The sequence below is a fragment of the Alexandromys fortis genome, unplaced genomic scaffold (genome assembly GCF_014885135.2).
Source record: "Alexandromys fortis isolate MF-2015 unplaced genomic scaffold, M_Fortis_MF-2015_v1.1 scaffold_109, whole genome shotgun sequence".
In the NCBI taxonomy this organism is placed as follows: Eukaryota; Metazoa; Chordata; class Mammalia; order Rodentia; family Cricetidae; genus Alexandromys; species Alexandromys fortis.
This window is the reverse complement of record NW_026068005.1, coordinates 1,020,797-1,041,403: the sequence shown is the minus strand read 5'-3', so window position 1 is coordinate 1,041,403 and position 20,607 is coordinate 1,020,797. Positions and strand designations below refer to the sequence as shown.

Below are 20,607 nucleotides of genomic sequence, written 5' to 3'. Positions count from 1 at the left end.
ATATAAAGAACTCAAGAAACTAGACCGTAAAAGGCTAATCAACCCAATTATAAAATGGGGCACTGAGCTGAACAGAGAACTCTCAACAGAAGAAGTTCAAATGGCCAAAAGACACTTAAGGTCATGTTCAACTTCCTTAGCAATCAGGAAAATGCAAATCAAGACAACTTTAAGATACCATCTTACACCTGTCAGAATGGCTAAAATCAAAAACACCAATGATAGCCTTTGTTCGAGAGGTTGTGGAGAAAGGGGTACACTCATCCATTGCTGGTGGGAATGCAAACTTGTGCAACCACTCTGGAAAGCAGTGTGGAGGTTTCTCAGGAAATTCGGGATCAACCTACCCCTAGACCCAGCAATACCACTCTTGGGAATATACCCAAGAGATGCCCTATCTTTTGGTTTTTTGAGACAGGGTTTCTCTGTGTAACAGTCCTAGCTTTCCTCAAACTTACTCCGTAGACCAGGCTGGCCTCAAACTCACAGAGATCCTCCTGCCTCTGTCTTCAGAGTGCTGGGAGTAAAGATGTGTGCCACCACCACAAGACCAAAACTGTAAAGTTCCTTAAAATATTTTTTGGATTCCCCCATTTATTTTTGTAACTTAATTGCATGTTAGGCTCTTGAGTGTAAACTTTGTAGATGGCAAGGTCTCCCGCTTTGTCAGAAGGCTGGCAATGTTTTCAGAATTCTTCGGGTTGCTGTGGTTTCAAACTGTGTGGGTGGGAAGTTCTGTCAAGTGTGAATAATTTTATGGCTTTTGTGAGTGGAACTCACAGAACATGGGGCAGTCATAGGTGACAGGGTAGTCACAGCTTCCTGGTCACCCTTGTCCACTTCCCAGTAAGATGTGTACCTTCACTGTCCCTCCCCTCTGTAAGTGGACACTCACGATGCAAATGGCTGGGCAGGGGAGACAAAGGTGTGTTCAGGGTTTTGAAAAAATTGTATTTGATTTTTAAGTTACATTTATTTGCTTGTGTTTTAGGGTAGATGTGCCAGTCAGAGCATAGCTTGAAAAATCCTTTGGAGCACAGTATGAAAGCCCTAGTCACCCAACTTACAAAATACCCTGTGGTTCTAGAATGGTCTGCATTTTAGCCATAGGTAGAATAAAGCTATGAATCTTCCTAGTGTTTTCTGTGTTTGGGGCTTTTTCGCCATCTCGGATTTTTCAAAAGATTCCAGAAAGTCCACAAATGCTTCATATTTTGTTTAACATAGATTTTTAGGGCTAGCGAGATGCCTCAGTGAGTAAAGGTGCCTGCCTCCAAGGCTGATAACCTACATTTGCTTGCCAGGATCCATAGAGTAGAATAAGAGAACCAACTCCAGCAAGCTCTGCTCTGACTGGCACATCCACCCCAGAACTCATGAGAAGGTGGAAGAAGAGAGTTCTGGGGATCCAATTCAGGCTGATATGATTGCAAAGCAAACACCCATACTGCTTCACCATCTGTCTGCTTGGCGCCCTCTTCTTTTGCCATAGACCTCTCTCTTGCCCTGAGCTCAGCAGTTTGGTTATGCTGGCTAGGGTGTGAGCTCCAGGGCTCCAGATAGCTCCACTTTTCTGTGCCAGAATCAACACTCCTGGCTTTTTACTGTAGGTTCTGGGGTTCGAACTTGGGTCCTGAAGCTTGCGAAGCCATCTGAGCCATCCCCCCCAGCTCCAGGATCCCTTACCTCTTGGGACCTGTAGGAAAGCTGAAGCAGGACTGCGTTGTAGAACAGTAGACAACTTTCTCAGGGTTGCCCTTTCTATTCCAAGAAGGACGGGTTCTGCTATTCTGGGGACCCAGGAGTATTTATGCAGGAGGTGAGGTTGAGTCAAGACACTGGAGGTGTGGGTGTGGGTAGCAAAGCTAACAGAGGCAAGCACAGATGGCTGGGGAAATCCTGAATATTGTCAGAGAGAATGAAGATAAAGATGGGTCTCTTAGGCAAGGTTAAAGATAGATAGGAATGGATTCAGGTAGTGCGTGGTTCTGACAGAAGTATGAAATGGACCGAGTTAGAGCAGGCAGTCACAGTCAGATTGTATGATGTTGTCTGTGGGACTGGTGGGCGCTGGGTTGGTGCTGGCTTCACTGCTGAATGAATGAGCATCTCTAACTTTTGTTTATCATCAGGATTAAAGGCCTGCAACCCCCCCCCCCCCCTTTAGCAGGGCTTCTCTAGCTTTGTCCACCCTCTCTAGGGCCAGCGACTGCTGAAACACACAAAGCCTCCAGGGAGGCCTAGTTGGAAGGACTTGCTTGGTCAGAGTGGTTCTCACCGCTTTGGGCTGGGCTGTTTTCTGAAATGCCCTCATCTGAACAGCATCTGCCAGGCAACGTGTGCCAGGAGGCACCTGGAGCATAGGCTGAGGTTGATGCTGAGATGCTAAGAGTGGCCATCCATGTCTGGGGAACAGTCCTCCCCACAAGCCTCTTTGCCAGGCACGAGATTGGCCATTCTGCTTTCTTCTTGGGAAATGATTATATGTCTTACATGTTAGTAAGTCTAGTAGAGTCTCCGTAAGGGTCGTGCTGCTAGCCTTGGTCAGCCCTCTGTGATGGCATGGTGTGGTTGGTGTGGTCTTTCTGGACCCTGGAGGATGGGGAAGGAGACTGCTGGAGACCCAAGAGGCCTATTTGCTAAACAGAACTCCAGTCTCCAAGCTTTTGGGGGCCTTTGGTTCTCACTGCCCTGTTGGAAGGTTGCCACTCTCACCATGTAGAGTGCATTGTTGCGGTGTCTTCATAGTTACATATCTGCAGTAGTAACTTCCTATGGCCAGGACCTGGCAAGAAGTATCATCAGAGGTAAAGGCTGGCTCAGCAGCTAAGAAGGGACACAGTCCGGCATGGGAGGGAAGGCAGGGTGGTGGGAATGCGAGGCATCTGGTCACTTTGCTTATGCAGTCACAAATCTGAGGACAGAGGTTAAACAAATCTAGACTCCGAAACCTCAAGGCCTACCTCCAGTGCCCCACCTCCAGCAAGGCTCCTTCTCCTGAAGGCTCCACAGCCTTTCCAACAGCACCACCAGTGGGGACCAAGTGTTCAAGCTCATGAGCCTTTGAGAACCATATTTAGGACACGTCTGCCTCTTCACAACCTGTTTTAGACCCAGCCCTTTTCATTGTCTCTGAAAGAATGCAAGGCAGAGAGTAGAGTCACAGTTAAAAATTAAGGGAACACGAGCAGAGGGTCCCACAGAGGCAACAGTTAGAAGCTAACCTTTGTCTGCAGGATCTGCCTAGCAGGGAAGCTGGGAGGCAGAGACAATTGTTAAAAGTTTACCTCTGTCCACATGGCTGCCAGGATGGCTGCTTTTAAGGCAGAAAGCATTTGTTAAAGGTTAACAGTGGCTGCCAGCTTTATTTTTTTTTTCTCCCAAAATGTGTTTGGACTTACAACTTTATATTTCTGTATTCCTTTATTTCTATATTTTATTCTTGGACTCTTCAGTGTATGTGTTCATTGGAGGCAGAGTGGGGAAGAAAGGTAAATCAGGACGGCTGCCAGCAGGTTTAACCTTTTATATTCTATAGTTTGACACAGGATTAAATTGGGGACAAAGGGCTTGTGAGCTGGGCTGTGGCTTGAGAGGAGGGGTTGAGGAATCTAGCATTGACCTTGACTCTAGGCACCTGTCCTGTGTTGATGAAGGGCCACAAGTTTCACTTTCCAGAGATGAAGATATTGACTGACCTGGCCAGCAGGAACTTTAATCAAGCCTCCCAGGGAATGGAGACCCTTATCCTAAAGCCTGACCTTGGGAAATGGAGGACTTCTGTGGGCCAGACACTTCATTACAATTTAAGAGCCAGTTTTCATTCCTTAAGGGCATGAGCACTGAGATGTTCCCTAAAAGTGTCCCTTTGCTTCTCAGTCTTACCATCCCCTCTGTTGCTCCTAAGAGGGAAGGTCCTGATTTCCTCTCTTTTCCCATTAGACTGGACCATTCTGATTTCTCTGCACTTATTAACTGAACTCTTGCCCTTAATGGTCTCAGGCTCTAGATCTGAACTGTAGGCGTTCATCCTTGGGATCAGGTGTGTCTAGTAAATTTGTAAAATTCCTGTTCTTGGTGTAATTAGGAGGACACAATGGATTTCCTGGTTCCGAGGTGGGGGGGGGGGATGATGTTTTTCCAAAGAATTATTTTGTTTAGACAGGCTACCACTGTTATGAATTTTTATCTGTTACCAAAGCCTGCACAAAATTTCCCAAAGGGAGAGACATTAATATTGAGAACCATTAAAAATGAAAGTGAAAAGGTGCTGGAGAAGAGTGGTCCGCAGTTTTGAAAGGCTGGAACTTTGTCCAGCAGCAATGGTCGCCATGTGGCCCACGCCAGGACCAAGTAATTAATAGTTTCTAGCAAGCTTTTCTTTCTCACTTAACTGACTGCTCTTGGGTCACACATGTAGCATCACTGATTTCTCCTTTTTCTGCCTAAAAACTGTGGTTTGCATATTCCTGTTTGGCCTGCCAGTTGATCAGCTGATGGTCATTTGTGTTGTTTTAGTTTTGGTCTGTTGTAAAGGATGCATACAAGGCTTTCTTCTTTGGTTTTTTGTTTTGTTTTGTTTTGTTGGATCTCACTGTGTAGGTAGCCCTGGCAGGTCTGGAACTGGCTTTGTAGACCACTGACCTCAAAGGCTCAGAGACCCGAGAACTGGAATGTGTGAGCTCACCATTCATATGTGTGCATTACCAGGTGTGGTACAAGGGTGTTTATTTGTTTTTGTTTGTTGTCGTTCCCCCCCCCCCCACTCAGAGACAGGATTTTCTCTGTGTAACAGCCCTGGTTATTCTGAAACTCACTTTGTAGACCAGGCTGGCCCCAACTCATAGAGATTCCAGAGATTCTTTTGCCTCTGGCTGGCGATTAAAGGCATGCACCACCATAACCCTGCCGTGTTTTGTTTTTAAATATATATGTGGGGACATCATGCTATTGTTTCTCTAGCTGGAATTCCTGAGTGCAGAATGGTCTGTACCCCCGTGTGGGCATTTGAGTAACTACTGAGCTGTTTCTCACGGGGTGTACCATTTTCTTTACCCACTCACAGTCCGCAGGTTCCGTGCCAACGTCTGGTGCCCTCGGTAACCATCCTAATTGGTTCAAAGTGATATCTTGTTGCTTACGTGGTATTTAGTTCTCCTTTTCCCAGTGATTAAAGATGTTGAATGTACTTGTAGGATCCAGGGCAGCTTGGTGCACACCTGCCAAGATAGGCTGTATAGACCAGCAGGAAGGTAGGCCTGAGTCTCAGTTTACCTTATGGCAATACATGGTTCCAGTAGAGAACACGAACTGAGACCACCCATGCTCCACCCAGGTACAGACCATCCAAAGAAAATTCCTAAAGTTCCAGCCATTGTAAATAGGATCACTTGGTGTCCCTTAGCCCAGCACACACTGTCCCTTTTTCACCAGGGCACCTCTAGGCAAATGTCAGCCAATCAGGGGTCCTGAACCTTAAAAAAAATCCCTCTGCTACTATAAAAACCCCACCCCAGCTGTTCTCAGGGCTCTCCAATTGTGCCAATACCTTGGGTACACTGAGAGTCTGAGTTCAGTTCATGAACTTGTGTAAGAATAAAGGCTCTTTGCTTTTATATATGGGACTCAGTCTCCTTGTTGGTTTTTGGGGGACTCTGTGGATCTGGGTATAAAGTGTATTTTTCTTTTTTTTGTTATTAGAACTGGCATGTGTCCTTGGCAAAAATTTTATTTTGATTGGGAAGAAAGGGAAGAAGGAAGGGAGGGAGAAAGATGAGAAGGAAGGAAGGAGAAAATGAAAGGAGGGAGGGAGAGAGGAAGAAGAGAAGAAAGGAGGTGGTACTAGCCTTTAGGGTGACCATGTTGCTCTCCTTTCCTTGTGTATGTGGGGAGGGTGCATGTTTATGTGTGTGTTGGTGCACACGTACATGCATGTGGAGATCTGAAGTCAGCCTCTGGTATTGTTTCTCTGGAGCCGAGCAAACATCATGTTTTTAGACACAGAGTCTCTCACTTCCCAGGTAGGCTGGGTCTCAGGGGTCTGACAGTTTCATTGACACTGGGGTTAGAAGTCACCACCATGTCCAGCTTTTTATGTGCCTTTGGTGTATAGAACTCAGGTCTGCAGGTGGCTGGGCAAGCACCTTTCTTACTGAGCTATCTCCCTAGGCCTGAGTGATTAATATTGTAAACAGACTTGCTGCATACTTTCTTAGCTCGAATGCCTGCTTTCTGATCGCCGTTGGTCTGAGTGCTCTGCATTGTGTGTGTGTGTTACTGCTGATCATCAAGTCCTCTCATGGGACCAAGGATGTAAGGATGTTATCCTAAAACCTGCCATTATCCTCCTGTCCCTCCGAGACATGCATCTTCTTATCTTCCCCGAGACAGACCCCTGAAGTCATAACAGCTTTCTTCCTAATGGGAATTACGGAGGTGAATGCTAAGGTGGTTCTCTGTGTGCTGGTAGCTTCCTTTGTTTCACATTCTGCTTCCTATGAGAGAAAAGGCCATTCCTGGAAATACAGTTGCTTTTGATTGGAGCCCGAGATGGCTCTGAACCCCCTTCAGAGGAGTTCAGAGGCGCACGTTCTGTTCCTGTTGCTGTGATACAATCCAGTGAGCAAAACTTGCCTCCAAGTCCATCATGGTGGGGAAGTCAAGGTGGCAGAAGCCTAAGCAACTGGTCACATTCCATCCACAATCAGGAACACAGAGCAGTGAATCCTGGCTCACCCTCTCCATTGTATACAGTTCAGGATGCCAGCCCAGGGAGTGCTTTCACCCATAGTTAAGATGAGCCTTGCCACGCATCAGTGTAATCTAGATAATCCCTCACAGGCTTGGCCAGAGGCCCGTCTCCCAGGTGAATCTGGATGCCAGCCTCTCCCTGATCTGGAATAATTTGGCTGGCTTAGCCCTCATTTTACGCCTAGAATGTACCATCTGGGTAGTTTGGACCTTTCCAAAGCAAAGCCTCCTACCGAAGGCCTGGTCTTCGCTCTAGTTTTTGCTCAGGCCTGTCCTGTGACTTAACCCCTGTCATCCTTCATTAATCTCATCAGTAAGGTTAACTGAGGAAGAGGATGGGACTTCCTGTCTGAAGGTTTATGCTTAATCTTGTCAGCAGTTAAGATCAGTCTCTAAAATGGTCACAGAAAACACCCAGAAGGTCCCCTTTTGGCTATGGCACCCTGCTAACACAGCCAGGGAAAGTCCCCTCAGATCTGAGGTGATAATGGGTGGATTATCTAGAAGGAAGTGCTGCTTCATGTACTGGGGGAGGGGGGATGGTGTTCAGAGTGTTAGCCCTCTGAAGGTGGGTGTTCCATCTTGCTCACATTCAGTCCCCAGGCCTAGGGGCGACAGGTACTCAGTCTATAGAGGGAGGATGCCATTCCACTGGCCACCATTGTGCCCCCAAGACAAGGACATGTAGCCATCAGATACTTTATTGTCCCCCTGTGGTCATTGTCTGCCTGTTTTTTGTTTTGTTTTGTTTTTTTTGTTTGTTTGTTTTCTGAGACAGAGTTTCTCTGTGTAACAGTCCTGGCTATCCAGGAACTTTGTAGACCAAGCTGGCCTTGAACTCAGAGAGCTACCTGCCTCTGCCTCCCAAGTACTGGGACTAAAGGCATGCTCCACCACCACTCAGTCCTGTTTGTCCCCAGGCCTGACCATTGTCTTCCTCTGAGCAGGTGCATGCAGGTAGTGCTTGACTTGTGATCCTTTGACCTAAATATTGGAACGTCAGAGTGGCGTGAGAAGCCATGTAGCCATACTGTTTTCGGTTTTCAGTGTTGCATTCCATAGATTGCATGAGATCCACACTTCGCTGCAGAGTAGGTTTTATGTTAGTTGAGTGTCTGTGCTCAACGGTAGGCCAAAACAAACGTTCTGAATATGATTTAAAAAGACTAAGCTGAAACTATGTTGCTTGGCTGGTTTTAAGTGTATTAAACACGGTTTCTACTTGATGATATTTTCAGTCTATGAGGGATTTATCATCCCAGTGAAGTAGGAGAGTCTGGATCTTTGTCCCAAGAGTTCTTTAAACAGGACACAGGGGCCCCCTGTATCAGTTTTCTATCACGGTGACAAAATGTTTAGCGCCATGACTCTAAAGAACACATACCTGGGCATACCCATCAACCCGCCTGCAATCTTTCCTCAGGCCCTCCTTGCTGAGAAACCCCAATAGAGATCACAGGCCCTGTCTGTGCTGTTATCAGATGGGAGAGGAACACCTTCACATCAAAACTCTGCCTTTGAATTTTCGTTTTGCCTCAGGACGGCAGTGAAAGTGAGAACCGCAGAGAAGCTGCCAGCCAGCCGGGTGCCTTGGGTTTCCTGTGCAGCAGGCATGCGATCCAGCGAGGTGCAGCTTTTGCTCCAGATAGCTGGGGCAAGAGGTTGGGTTGAAGCTCGGCGATAGAACGAATGTGTAGCTTGCACTCTGGCGCTGATCTCTGGCACTTCCAACATAAAGCTGGAGCAAAAAGACCCGAGCTGTGCCTCTGGTGTCTTCCCCTCCTCAAAGTCATTTATACTACCATGCTGATTGTGAAATCCAGCCGTGTTTGAACAACACAGGACCCGCTCCCCTTTCCTCCTTAGCGCTCTCTGGAGACGCTTCCACTTTCTTACTCAGTTCTCAAGCTGTATGCACAGACGTGGCTCCAGGCTCGCCATGACTTTCTATGTTCAAGTTACACATACACAAAGTACAGAGTGGCCCCCGGGACTCTGCCCTCCCCTTGAGCTGGCTGACATTTGGTGGCATATCCTTCCATCTCCTCTGTACCTTGCAAAACATGCTTCCTGTTTTGAACGAGGTCTAGAAAGGGGACAGCCCTTCCACACCTGTGTCTACACACTCAGACGCACACTTCCTCCAGTGTATTTGTACAACTTTATGGTGCTTCGCCACATTTCTCTTCTGGGCTCACGGCTCCCAGATTTTAGCCTAAAGCACACGGAGCCAGACGTGAGTGGGTATTTCGTGGAAAGCTACCTCAGTGCAGATGCTGTTCCTGATCTTTGTGTTTGGTTACGACCACGTTGCTAACTGTGCTCCTCCTTCACAGCAGAATGGAAGCCAGGGAAGGAAATCAGCTGACTCAGGAGCCGGAGTGAGAGCGGCCGCCGTTGTTGTGCACCCTCCGCCCCAGCCTGCACCATGAACTTGCCTTCACCTTCTGCGCCTTGAGAGCCACGGGAGGGCTACCTTGCTAGAGAGAGATGGCTTTCTTTACTCCCTGGAAGTTGTCCTCTCAGAAGCTGGGCTTTTTCCTGGTGACTTTTGGCTTCATATGGGGGATGATGCTTCTGCACTTCACCATCCAGCAGCGAACTCAGCCTGAGAGCAGCTCCATGCTGCGGGAGCAGATCCTGGATCTCAGCAAAAGGTACATTAAAGCGCTGGCCGAAGAAAACAGGAACGTGGTGGATGGCCCATATGCCGGTGTCATGACAGCTTATGGTGAGTGTGGAGGCACGGGGATGGCTTGCTCCGTTGGGCGTGCCTCGACTTTGGAGGGACATGTGGTCTTGTTACGGTTTGAGGATTCTCTGTTCTCATGGGCAGTGATCATATTTGGTTTTGCATGTGTATCCTTTTCATCTCTGTATTTGTATATGCGAGTGTGGATATGCACGTCAGAGGATAATCTCAGGTGCGAGTCCTTACATTTTACCTTGTCTGCACCAAAATCTCTTCTTGGCAGCTGCATGCCAAGCTAGCTGCCTCCCCTGACCCTCGGCGAGATTTTCTTGTCTCTGCCTCCCGTCTCTGTATAGACACACTGGGATTATACATGCATGCTACTGTATCTAGCTGTATGTGGATTTGGGGGAATCTGAACTCAGGTCTTCATGCTTGTCCAGCAAGCCCTTCTACGGACAGAACCACCTTCCCAGCCCACAGCTGTGCTTTAGAAAGGTAACACAGCGTTCTTTGTGGGACTCTAAGCTCCCGTACCCCTGTCCCCAGGCATGCCGGTCAGCACACTTGAGCTCTCTGCATTGTGTCTGTAGTCAGTCCCCAGTCCGTCAGCATATTTCTAGACTGTGCTCAGAGGAGTGTGTTCAGGGAATGCAGACAAACATTTTCATTATCTGTCCTTAAACAGAATGTAATTAGATGCGGGGGGGGGGACCGGGTGAGGGGGCTGATGTTTTGGATAACATCAAGGTCAGCGTGGAGCTAATAAACTGCCCTGTAGCTTTAATGTTTGATTTCTCAGGCTTTATTGTTGTCTTTGATTTTGCCCACTCTGAAAGAAATCTTCTTGTCCTCATTGCTCATTTTCAGGTGCCTCTAGTTCTTTTTAAAACGACACATGAGGGCTTTCTTAGCATGCTTGGAGCCTCTGGGTTGGATTAGTGCATAGGGGCACATGCCTGAAGATCAGATGCATAGGGCCATCCTCAGCTACGGAGGGCCTTTGTGGCTAGCCTGGGTCACATGAGACTATACACACACACACACACACACACACACCCACACACCCACACCATATATATATATTTAGACATATAAAAATAAAGTATGTATGTGAAATATATCTTATTTTTATGTTAGCAAAAGTTATGCTAAATTTAGAAAAATTGAAGGTATAAACAGAAAAACAAAAGAGGAGAATCACATAAAATTATGCTCTGCAATAAACATAATCAGCGTTTGGTGTATATTCTGATAGATTTTCCATCATCATGTGTGCATGCCCATCCATTCGTGTATCTGGGCACACGCACCACTGCACATAGTGGAAGTCAGAGGATAACAGCCTTTAGGCTGAAGTTGGTTCTCTCCTTCGACCATGTGGGTCCTGAGGATGGAACTCAGGTCATCAGGCTTGCATGGTGAGTGTTTTTACTCTCTGAGCCATCTCATCTGACCCTGATGGTGCAAAAATGCGCATACAAACACTTATGAAGTATATCCATGGCAAATGGACTTTGGGTTATACTGTCTTGGGAAATTCGTCCTCCCCGGATGCCCTTTGGTCACTGAGGATCCAGAATGACTGGGGTTTCTAGAGGGTGAGTCCTTGTTAGTCATCAAATGGAAAGCTGAGCCGTCCAACCCAGACTTCAATGGGCTCCGTGTTTGGGACTTTGGCTGTAGATGACAAATGTGGTGGTGTAGAAGAGCTGGTGTTTGCTTTGGGGCCCAGTCAAGGATATGACCTTGAGGAATAGCACTCTCATGATGATTAGAGCTCCTGCGACTGTAGCTGTGATTGGGCAGCTGGAATACAGGCTCAGTAAATCACAGGCACCCAATAGCTTGGTTCTGTGCTCTGGGGTGTGTGTGTGTGTGTGTGTGTGTGTGTGTGTGTTTGTGTGAAGAGAGGATACCCACAGCTGAGGAGCCCTCCTGTTCTTTCTCAATTCTTAGGGTCAGAATGGTCACACCATCTGCTTGTAATATATCTCTGCGAGCTTTGTCAGCAACAATCTTGGGGAGCGGGTAGCTCAGTTGGTAAAGTGCTTGCCATACTACCACGAGGACCTGAACTTGATCCCCAGTACTCATGTAAAACGACCAGACATGAACGGCAGCATGCACCTACAATCTCAGCACCAGGGAGGCTTGTTAACCAGCCAGCCTATCAGGAGCTTCAGGCTCACTAAGAGATCCTGTCTCAGTGGGGAGAGCGAACTAGGAAGGCATCCAGCATCGACCTCTTGCCTCTGTGTACATGCACACATTCACAAACACCACAGACAGACAGACAGACAGACAGACAGACACACACACACACACACACACGAGAGAGAGAGCAACAAATATGAGGTGCCCAACCACACAAGTCATATGACTCATTGATATGACTTATGTCGTCCATCAGTTTCAGAGATCAGTTATTGACAGAGAGGAAAGAATAGCACAGAACGTTGGTGTTGCATAAGTGTGATGTGGCCAGTGATAGATGCTGTCTTAAAGGTTTTAATCCTATATGTACTTTGTGTTCTGGTGGAAGCTTCACCCCAGCACCTGGTGTCCATATATCCAAAGAGTCTGGAATGTTTGGGTGGAAACTCTACTCCAAGCCCCCTCCCCTATCTCTCTCCAAACCCTCCTACCTCTCAGAAAGTCCACTGAGAGATGCTCAGGACCACTCCTACAGGGTACTTAAACTGCCCTCCAGAAAACAGGCTTGTGGTCTTCTTGCCCCAGCTCCTCTCTGGGGGGCTGGAAAATCATCCAGGAGCTTTGTAGCCTTTAAACCTGGGCCTTTTCTAATTTGGTTTGATTTGGTCTGATTTGGATTATTGTGGCAGTGGAGAGGCTTATCGGGGTACAGAAACCTTTCACTTTGTTATGCCCTTGTTGGGAAAGGGCAACGACTTAACAGTGATTTCCTCTAATCACAGTGTATCAAACTTTTTCCCTGGGCGACACAAAATATGAGCTATATATTTATAGACTTGTGATCTTGCTAGTTGTTTCTATTATGTGTTGATGAAAAGCTCAGAGTGCAGACTTCCTGCATATTTTAGAGAAAATATATCTGATCTTAGCTTTTTAGCACATATGCATGTGTGTGTGTGTGTGTGTGTGTGTGTGTGTATAATATAAAAGTAACCCAGGACTGGGGAGGTAGATAGTTTACAAGAGGACTAGGGGACCTGCAGTCAATCACCAGAAACATGAAAAAAAATCAGGCATACTTGGTGCACTATTGTAGTCTCAGCACTGGGGAGGCAGAGAAAGCTATATCCCTGGACTCGCTGGCCAGCTGACTTAGCCCACTTGGTGAGCCCCAGAGCAGCGGGAGACCCTATCTTAAACAAAGAACCAACAAGATGGATGGTGTAGACCCTATCTTAAACAAAGAACCAACAAGACGGATGGTGTTTTCAGAATAACAGTCCTACACACACACACACACACACACACACACACACACACACCTCTGAGTCTTCTGTTGGAATTTCAGCCATGTGTGTGTCATCGCAGGACATTGCATATTAAAGCACCTATAAGAATTATTTATTCCAACCCTTTCCTGTGGTGAGGTCTACTGAGACAGGGTTTCCTGGTCCTATTGATGTTTTAGGTTAGATAAGTCTGTATTTCAGGAAGATTTACTTACGTAGGGTTTTAGTTTTCTTCTGTCCCAGTTATACAGCACTCTGCCCAAAAGCAACTTAGGGAGGGAAAGGATTTATTTGGCTTACTCTTCCAGATCAGAGTCCATCATTGAGGGAAGTCGAGTCAGGATCCTGGATACAAGAACCATGGAGGAACGCCACTTGCTGGGTCACTCCCAGTCTCCATCCCTGACTCATTGATATCTTATGCCTAGATAGCTTACTTACATAGCCTTTGACCTCCTGCTATGAATAGTAACACCACAGTGGGCTGGGCCTTCCCATATCAATTAAAAAGTCCAACAGTCCCTCACAGACATGCCCAGAGAGAGAAGCTACTTGACTGAAACTCTTGCCAGGCCATTATAGGCTTTGTTAAGTGGACAGCTAAAATCACTAGCACACAGGGTAAGCTTTTAGCAGGAGATACCAGTAGCCCCTCCCTAGTTGTGACAATCAACAATATCTCCTGGTATGAGATAATAAAGGTGTTCTAACATAGATCACTGCTGTGTGGCTTTCATTTGGTTTGGTTTTGGAGTCTGGAGTTTGGTAACCTCACTGTTTCTTTGGTTTAGGATTTTGCACGCGAGTAACCAAGTGACGGTGATATTAGCTAGGGTGTGACCTAGTGCTAATCCTGGGAAGCTGGAGAGACATTCTTATGGCCCCACTTCTCCTTTAACTCTCCACCATTGGTAACATTGACAGATAGATGGCTCTGGAGAAGGCAGGAGGATCAGGAGTTCAAAGTCATCTTTGGCTACAGATGGAATTTTGGAGGCCAGTCTGAGCTACGTGAAGTCCTGTCTCAGGCAGATGCTGAGACTATGGGATGCTGTGTGGCTTAGCTGGGCTAGGTGGGTCATCTCTTGCTTGTCTGCCACAGACACAACCCATGCCAGTGTACTGCCTAGACATTTGCCCTGGAAAAATGAATAATTGATCCTCTGTGTCCAGGAATGGGTTAGCTTAAAGGGATCCCATTAGTAGATTGAATAAACTTTTCATTTGAGAAGGAACTTGATAGGAGTGAGAGGAGAATGAGAGAGAAAGAGACAGACAGAGACAGAGAGAGACAGAGACAGAGAGAGACAGAGACAGAGAGAGACAGAGACAGAGACAACGAGAGAGAGTGTATGTGAACATTACCAAAATGCATTATGTACTTGTCTGAGCTTGTGAGAGGAGAGGAAAGAGAACAGTCTCTCCTCCCATTCCCACATTGGTAGAACCAGAGGATCTTGGTCTACTATAAACAGGTAGAGTGTTCATCATTGGTTTTAGATGGTTTCTGATTCATTAGACTCCCTGCTTCCAGATCCCAGAAGAGCAGAGTTGATCATAGGCTTTGCCTATGAGCCAGGTTCACACCGCTGTTTAATGATGTACATAAAGTTGTGCTGACAAATGGCCTCTCTCATTGTTTATAGCAGATTCACTTACTTAGAACCATGGCGACAGCAACGTCCATTTCCCACAACTTCTGAAACATTCCAGTCCACCCTTCCCCGGTCACCATAGCCCATTCTCTGGTCATGGCCTTCAGGGATTCAGCAGCCCCCCAGGATTCCTTTGGTCTGAGAAAGTCAGCAATTTACAGCTTTTGGCCAAATCCTCTGTGCTACTTAATTTTGTTAAGAAAAAGAGAACACAAGCATATTCCATCCAAGGTCATATACATTCGGGCCTCAGCCTATTTCATTGTTTTTATAACATAAAGTATCTGTATGTGAAAGGAATGCCATTTCCACATCAGCCACCTTTGCAGCCCAGATGAGCTGTCCTGGAATTCTTGATTCGGGCATGAGAGGCTTCAAGACCTCTTTGCAATGAAGTGTTCCCTTCAGGCCTCTTCTCCACAGTTTTTCCTGTCTTTCTATCTTGCTTTAGTTCTGAAGAAATAAGAAACAGAAAGCAGGATGAAAAGCGACCTCTGAACTCCTTTTGGGACTCAGTCATTCAGATGGGCTGCTGGAAGGTCCCCAGCAGCCTGTGCAGAACAGTGGGGGCATTCATCCTTGGGGTGCAGAGGGTGTTGGCTCCTGCCTCCTCGCCACACCTGCTTATCCCAGGCCAGCACATCATGGGCTGTGCCTGTCAGGGCGTGGTAGATGCTGTCATTCACTCTAGTCAATAATGTTCTTGTTTCTGAGGTGACCCAATCTGTCTCTGACTGCTTGACCCAAATTCCCATCCCCAATGGTGCTCTCTTATCTAAGGCCAGGCCTGGGCCACTTCAGGCCTCTCATTCTGAAGATGCAGTGTAATGAGATCCGTAGTCCAGCTATATCCCGTGACTCTATCATCCCCCACCACTGGAGCGCTTATCTCCAGGGAAGCTCCTAGTGTTTGGTCCAGGTGTCACACAGTGATGGGGGATGGACCAGCAAAGTCTATTAAAATGGAAGCAAACTTTATTCCAGAAAAAGAAAAAAAAAATCACCATGGGGCACACAAGCCTATCAGCTATAGCTCTGACCACAGCCAGCGATTGGGCTTCTGTAGCTGTGGCATTGGGGGCTGGTTTGGAGCCTCCTCTTAGGGTAAAATCAAGCAAGCACTGGGTGTGGGTTAAAGCACTTTTACAGCCTTGAGGTCAGGCTTAACGTCACAGTACATTTTAAGTTTTACAGCTTTTGGTTATAGGACATTAGGATGTTAACTTAGGGTGTTTGTGAAGGCCTGGGGCTGACCCAGTCCTTTGCACTGTCCCTGAAAGAATGCAAGGCAGAGAGTAGAGTCACAGTTAAAAATTAAGGGAACTAGAGCAGAGGGTCCCACAGAGGCAACAGTGAGAAGCTAACCTTTGTCTGCAGGACCTGCCTAGCAGGGAAGCTGGGAGGCAGAGACAATTGTTAAAAGTTTACCTCTGTCCACATGGCTGCCAGGATGTCTGATTTTAAGGCAGAAAGCGTTTGTTAAAGGTTAACAGTGGCTGCCAGCTTTATTTATTTATTTATTTTTTCCAAAATTTGTTTGAGCTTACAAATTTCTATTTCTATATTCCTGGACTGTACCCTTTATTTCTCTATTTTATTCCTGGACTGGGACTCTTTACTAGTTCAGGCTAACACAGCAGGGAGCCTCTCCTAGCTACCTCCCACCCACAACCAGCTTCCTGCTGCCTGGTTTATCTGTGGCCTTTTTTGTCTTGGTCTCTGCCTGGCTTTTGGTTGCTGGGCTCTGAAGGCTCAGGTTGTCCACTTGACTGTCTCTCATCCTTAGAGACTGCCTGTGAGGGCCTGCCTTTGCTGGCTGGTGTGTTCCAAGCAGCTCTCTAGGCTTTGGGCATATGGTGGGGAGAGGGCTTTTCCGCTCTTGTGGGTGCCCCATCCCGGAGAACAGCAGGACAGTGTCAGAGAGCAATCACTCTTCCTTGGAAAATAGCAAAGGAGAAATTTGATTAGAAAAAAAATCCTAGAGGGGATAGAGAAATGGCTAGGCAATTAAAAGTGCTTTCTGAGCCAGGCAGTAATGGTGCCTGCCTTTAGAGGCAGGCGAATCCCTGAGTTTGAGACCAGCCTGGTCTACAGAGCGAGTTCCAGGTCAGTCAGGAGTACACAGGGAAACCCTGTCTCGAAAAAAGCAAGGAAAAAAGAAGTGCTTTCTATTCTTTCGGCATTCCCACTTGCTGGTGTGCAACCACTTGTGACTCCAGCTCCAGAAAATCCAGCACCTTCTTCTGGCCTCTGAAGGAGCCTATATTCATGTGCACATACCTACACACCACACACACACACACACACACACACACACACACACATACACACACACACACACACACATTTTTAAATAAAAGTTCCTGAGGAACTTTTTTACCTTGAGTGGTGAGAGAAGGCACCTGAAGTGTATATGCATACAGAATATTAGGGATCACTTTGGTTGATATATTCAAACACAATTTGTTTTTGTTAATTCTCCTCCCCTCTTTTTCTCCCATGCTTCTGTTTGTCCTTGTTCCTTCCATCCCCCATTCCACCCCATGGCCTCCTTTCTGCTTTCATGTCACTTGAGACTGTTGCCCTTCCCGCCCTCAGCACCTCCTTTTTCCCTCATGATCCCCTTTCTAGTTTCATAGCCTACACCCATACAGACACATTTGCATATGTACATTAATATATCTATTTGTAGATATATAGAGATGATACATATATATATAAAGGTAAACAGAAGTGTATATACATTAAAAGCTAGACTCTTGTATATGAGGAGGACATGTAGTATTTGTCTTTCTGAGTCTACATCACTTCACTTAATACAGTAATATCTAGACCACTCATTTTCCCACAGCTGAATAAAATCCCAACATGTATGTATGCCATATTTCCACTATCCATTCATGAGTCAATGGGCATCTAGGCCAATTCCTTACTTGGCTGTTGCGAATAGTGCAAATAAGTATCTCTGTAGTAGGCTAAAGTCCTGGGAGTTGTGTGTACCTGAATGACAATAGGAGGGGTGGGTCAAGAGGGGAGGTTGAGGCAGTGCTTGCCCAACAGGAGATAGGCCCACACCAGGGAGACGAGAGGGCCTGCCTGCCTTGAGGTGAAAGGCCCGATGGGAATGAATGGGGAGAGGGGTGCTGTGGAAATGACTGCTGGAGGGGCCCTGGTGCCCCTTGGAGAGACAGGGTGGGGTGCGGGTTGAAGAGGTACAGTCAGGCGGAGGGTGGAAGGGAGAAAGAGGACAGTTCTGGGCTTTGATCAGCAGCCAGGACTGAGCAGCCCGAAGTATCAGCTTTGGGCTGGAGGTGCCTCTGCAGGCTGGATATTTATGGCCAGGGTTTTGACTCCCGCCGGCACTGCGCATCCCCAGGTGACTCTTGGAGCTGTAGTCCAGAGCTGTTACAGCGCCTTTCTTTCAAGGGCTCCTGTGATAAAGGAGGAGGTGGCATGGGACAAACTGGCAAGCCTGGAAAGGTACTTTTTGGTTTTGTTTTCATTCTTTTGGGTTTTTCTTCTTGCCTCTGTTTTTTATCAGTAGGACCAATGAAACTGTCATGGGAGGGCTAGGACTTTCATGGAGTCTCCTGGAAAACTGTCAGAGAGGAAACAGCCTCTGGGCTGGAAGGAACAATACATTGTTACTGCAGAGGAGCTGGCAGGGGGAAAGAGGCTCCTGGATTGGCTAAGGATGCAGCTGCTGTGGTTAAGGAAAGGACTGCTTGGCGCCCTTAGAACCTAAAAATGGACCTCTGGGGCTTGGGGAGTTCCCCTCTGTGCTGTGGTGGACATTCGGCCAGACAGTTCTGTCAGAGGCAGGCCAGCCTCCCAAGTATATCAGCCCAGTGTGAAGATTGAGGAGGCGGCCAGTGAGGTGTGTGTGTGTGTGTGTGTGCATGTGTGTGTGCGTGTGCGCGTGTGCGCGTGTGCGTGTATGTGTGTGTGCGCGCGCGCACGTGTGCCGTGTGCGTGCGAATATGGGGCTCACCGCCTTCCCTATTGTTGAAGCCTTTTCTCCCACCTCGGGCTTGAGCAAAGGATGCTTCTCAGAAAGTTCTTCCCCTTAGCTGGTGTTCAGAGCCTGCCATGGCCCTGTCTCTTTCCACACCAGTGCCTCCGTTTCTTTTTCCTCTCAGATCAAGCCGGGCAGACCTCTTGCCGTGGTGAGGCCTTGAGGAGCTGCCTGCCATCCTCACTCTTGTTCTGAGTCGTAGAAGAGTGTTTTCCAGTGTTCTGGCCTCTGTGTCTTCTTTAGGCCCATCTTCTCAGTTTTTGAGAAGTCTGCCAGACCTCTTCACAGGAGGGCCACCCCGTGGTTCTCATCCTTCCTAACGTCTGGGCCAGCTAACAGTGTGGTCATCTTCCTCAGCCTGGTTGACAGAGACAGTGAGCACATCCGGTCTCTGTTCAAGGCTTTGCCTAGCGCACAGTAGGAACTAGGAATGAACAGTGTCGCCCCATCCCCCATCACCACAGGACCTGTCTCTGCATGGTGTCCTGACAACTGAGACTAAATGTGAGAAGCACAGTCCTGTCTTTAGTGAGGCAGGAAGTGGGAGAAATTCCATGTGGGCTCTACATCCAGGTTGCTCCAAGTAGTTCTTATGGGGGCACTTGATATGGCAACTGTTTGTTGTAAAATGTCCTGAGAGACCTGTTTCCATGTAGTGTGGGGACAGGAGGGTAGGACACCGATAGGGATGGATGAAGTCACCCACACACCAAACTTGGGGGGCAACTTCTGTTGCACAAGAGCCTAGTTGAACCCCCACTGGTTACCACGCAGCCAGGGCTTCAGTGTTAGATATGCTCAACCTTTGGATGCTGTGCCCGCCCTAGTTTCTGTCACTGTGTGAAAACACCCAGACCAAAGGCAGTTTATGGGAGGAAAGGGTTTATTTCTGTTACAGGTACAGTCCATCACTGAAGGAAGTCGAGGCAGGAACTGGGAGAGCGTGTGCCTCGTCTAGCATTCAGGAAGCCCTGGGCTCAGGCACTGCCACACAAACTAGATAAGGTGGTGTTCACCTGGGACCCCAGACTGGTAGACGCAGGAGGATGGAGGCCAAAGTCTTCTCAAGCCACACAGGGAGTTGGGGGCAGCAGGGACTGAATGAGACCCTATGGCAGAAGAAGAAAACAAGCAAATGAGTAGGATGGTGAGCGGCACTGAAAATCTTCTAAGACATCTTATTCAACTTGATACCGGGGCGTCTTCTGAGAGTGGAAGTCACTGTACTGCCTGCACACTTAAAATGGCCCTTTACACTTAGGGGATTTGGAAGAGAATGGGAACTTTTAAAGAAAATTGAGAGCATATGAGGAAATCAAATTCAGATCTAACCAGTGATGTAAATTTCTCTCATGCTTTCTTTTCTTTTCTTTTCTTTTCTTTTCTTTTCTTTTCTTTTTCCTTTCCTTTTCTTTTCATAAGGCCTCACATGTCTCAAGCTGGCCTAGAACTTACTATGTATCCAAGGATAACCCTGTGCTTCTAAACCTCTTGCCTCTGCCTCCCTAATGCTGGGATTACAGGCACATACTACTAAACCTAGGCTATGTGGTGCTGGGGACATAGCCTTTGCACATATAGGCAAGCTCTCTACCAGCTCAGCCATATTCTCTGCCCTCCTCCAGCCTTTTCACAAGTGCTAAGAGACACGTATGTGTGGGTGTGTAGACCGTGTATACAAGTACACATTCCTTCTTAGAAGTTGGAGTGGTATTTATATACCGAAACCTCATCTTTGTGGTGTTTCTTCATCTGACGACTACATAGTTATTAACTCGTATGTATCGCCATCAGCAGTGAACACAGATGTCGAGGCAACACCCGTATTTGCCTAGTGATTGGGTCTAGCTCACAGATGGGGTAATGTAACCTGAGCTTGCTCTTGCCCTGTTTGAGTCTTTTCCAGTTCTCGTCTGGAATAAATGACAATGTATATATAAAACCATCACTGTTGTGAATGCCCTTCTACATAACAAATGCACTATATTTGGTCATTGTTGCGGCCATATTTTCTTTCCATCGGAAGGTCATGTTAAAATTCATGTGAAA

General features: G+C 47.2%; 1 protein-coding gene across 1 annotated transcript in view; it reads left to right on the top strand.

Annotated features, from left to right (window-relative positions):
* The window catches only part of LOC126513228 (alpha-1,6-mannosylglycoprotein 6-beta-N-acetylglucosaminyltransferase A), a 182,350-nt gene that overhangs the window by 54,615 nt on the left and 107,128 nt on the right, over nt 1-20,607 (top strand). The window contains exon 2 of the mRNA XM_050161490.1: nt 9,090-9,481. Within this exon, the coding sequence (XP_050017447.1) occupies nt 9,241-9,481 (241 nt within the window). The 5' untranslated portion in view covers nt 9,090-9,240. The remainder of the gene's footprint in view (nt 1-9,089; nt 9,482-20,607) is intronic.